The 2,190-nt window shown below is 35.2% G+C and overlaps 1 protein-coding gene and 1 pseudogene across 1 annotated transcript; both read right to left on the bottom strand.

Moving 5' to 3' along the window:
* Positions 1-765: 765 nt before the first annotated feature.
* Positions 766-2,190, bottom strand: part of LOC147467359 (uncharacterized) — a 16,075-nt pseudogene continuing 14,650 nt past the window's right edge.
* LOC147467360 (uncharacterized) lies at positions 1,518-1,978 on the bottom strand. Its single transcript, XM_086531904.1, has 2 exons — positions 1,630-1,978; positions 1,518-1,534 (listed from the first exon to the last, which is right to left on the bottom strand). The coding sequence occupies exons 1-2, from the start codon at positions 1,976-1,978 to the stop codon at positions 1,518-1,520; spliced, it is 366 nt and encodes a 121-aa protein (XP_086388030.1).

Genomic DNA, 2,190 nt, shown 5'->3' with positions numbered 1-2,190 from the left:
ATATATGAGTATATATGAGTATATATGAGTATATATGAGTATATATGAGTATATATGAGTATATATGAGTATATATGAGTATATATGAGTATATATGAGAATATATGAGTATATATGAATATATATGAGTATATATGAGTATATATGAGTATATATGAGTATATATGAGTATATATGAGTATATATGAGAATATATGAGAATATATGAATATATATGAATATATATGAGTATATATGAGTATAAATGAGTATAAATGAGTATATGAGTAAATGAGTATATATGAGTAAATGAGTATATGAGTATATATGAGATAAATGAGTATATATGAGTATATATGAGTATATATGAGATATATGAGTATATATGGGTGTATATATATATATACATACATATATTGAGTATATATGGAAACAGAATTATTATCTTATAAAATTTATCTACTCGAATAATACAGCGCCCAAATTCAAGTATTATGATGCTCTATAAAAAGTTCCAAATTTAGTTTTAAAGAAACATTAAGCTTCATTTTTATATGTTTTCTTAAAAAGTGCATCTCCCTTACGGCGTGATGCTTTCTCTGGTAAAGAGGTTTTTCACAAATCTTTTGTAGAGGCAACATTATGATATCAAGTTTTAGCATTATCACCAAGGGGTAAATACATAACCTATTTTGAAAACTGTTTATTAACAATGGCGATGAATGTGCTGCTTAAGCCACAAGTCACTTCCTTTCTGAGTGAATCCATTGCTGTCTACATCACAAGTTAAAGGGTTTGTTCTGCATGTACTCTCATGTGCCTAACTAGATTTTTTTTCTGCGTAAAAGCCTTTTCGCAAACTTCACAGCTATATGGCTTCTCATTGGTATGTATTTTCATGTGCAACTTCACAGTTGTATGGATTCTCTTTTCTATGTACTCTCATATGAACTCTTACACTATGTTTATGTGAGAAGGCCTTTTCGCATATCTCACAGCTATACGGCTTCTCCTTTGTATGTACTCTCATATGAGTTACTAGATTATATTTAACTGAGAAGGCCTTTTTACAAACCTCACAGCTATACAGCTTCTCCTTTGTGTGTACTCTTATGTGATTTACTATATTAGATTTGGTAGAGAAAGTCTTTTCGCAAACTTCACCGCTATACAGCTTGTCTTTTGTATGTACTCTCATATGTACTCCTACACTATGTTTCTGTGAGAAGGCCTTTTCGCATATCTCACAGCTATACGGCTTCTCCTTTGTATGTACTCTCATATGAGTTACTAGATTAGATTTATATGAGAAGGCCTTTCTGCAAACCTCACAGCTATACGGCTTCTCCTTTGTATGTACTCTCATATGAGTTACTAGATTAGATTTAAATGAGAAGACCTTTTTGCAAACCTCACAGCTATACAGCTTCTCCTTTGTGTGTACTCTTATGTCCTTTGTATGTACTCTCATGTGCGTTAGTAGACTAGGTTTCTGTGAGAAGGCCTTTTTGCAGACCTCATAGCTATACGGCTTCTCCTTATGTGCTCTCATATGCTTGGTGAGACAGCTCTTATAAAGGTATTTCTTGCCACAAACTTCACAAACAACACATTTCCTTTTCTTATCATAATTTCTAAGCCCCTCATGGCCTTTCCTGTGCGCCGTCTGATCCTCGTCTGATGACCCCTTGAGCCCAAAATCCTGAGCCACAAATGGAGCTGCTGGAAATGCGTCATTGGAATCTCCAATCGCATTACTTGAGTCTCTTCCAAAATCTTCCTGTTTGAGATATTTATAGAAGGGAAATCCATGCTCTATCGCTACCTCGCTCACTTCATTCCTCGCCTCCTCTGCGTAATCAAAGCTATCGTCCTTAATTTCCACACACGTCTCTTCGGTGACACCTTCGCTGACCTCTTCCTTGATTGCGACCCCTGCGCCGTAGATTTCCTCGTCCGTGAGTGGGGCCAAAGGCAGCCAGTCCGACAGAAAGTTCATCGTCGCCTTCTGATGATAAAATTTGATGCTGAATTTTACATCTATGAATATATATATCTACTCAAACAACTCTCTCCCTCTCATACATACGGATGCAAAACTGTAAGGACAAATACACATTAATAAACACACACATGCACAGATATATCCATGTTTTGTTAGAAAATTCCGTACATGATTTCCACACGTTCGTCGAAGTGATTAGAAGAGAT

Source organism: Penaeus japonicus, unplaced genomic scaffold (genome assembly GCF_977035675.1).
Source record: "Penaeus japonicus unplaced genomic scaffold, GWHDUDI00000001_assembly GWHDUDI00000036, whole genome shotgun sequence".
NCBI lineage: Eukaryota > Metazoa > Arthropoda > Malacostraca > Decapoda > Penaeidae > Penaeus > Penaeus japonicus.
The sequence above is the reverse complement of the archived record's forward strand: the minus strand, read 5'-3'. Positions and strand labels throughout refer to the sequence as shown.

What these genes read in the sequence shown, in the direction of transcription:
- LOC147467360 (XM_086531904.1), bottom strand. Translation starts at nt 1,978, where the DNA reads ATGAACTTTCTGTCGGACTGGCTGCCTTTGGCCCCACTCACGGACGAG.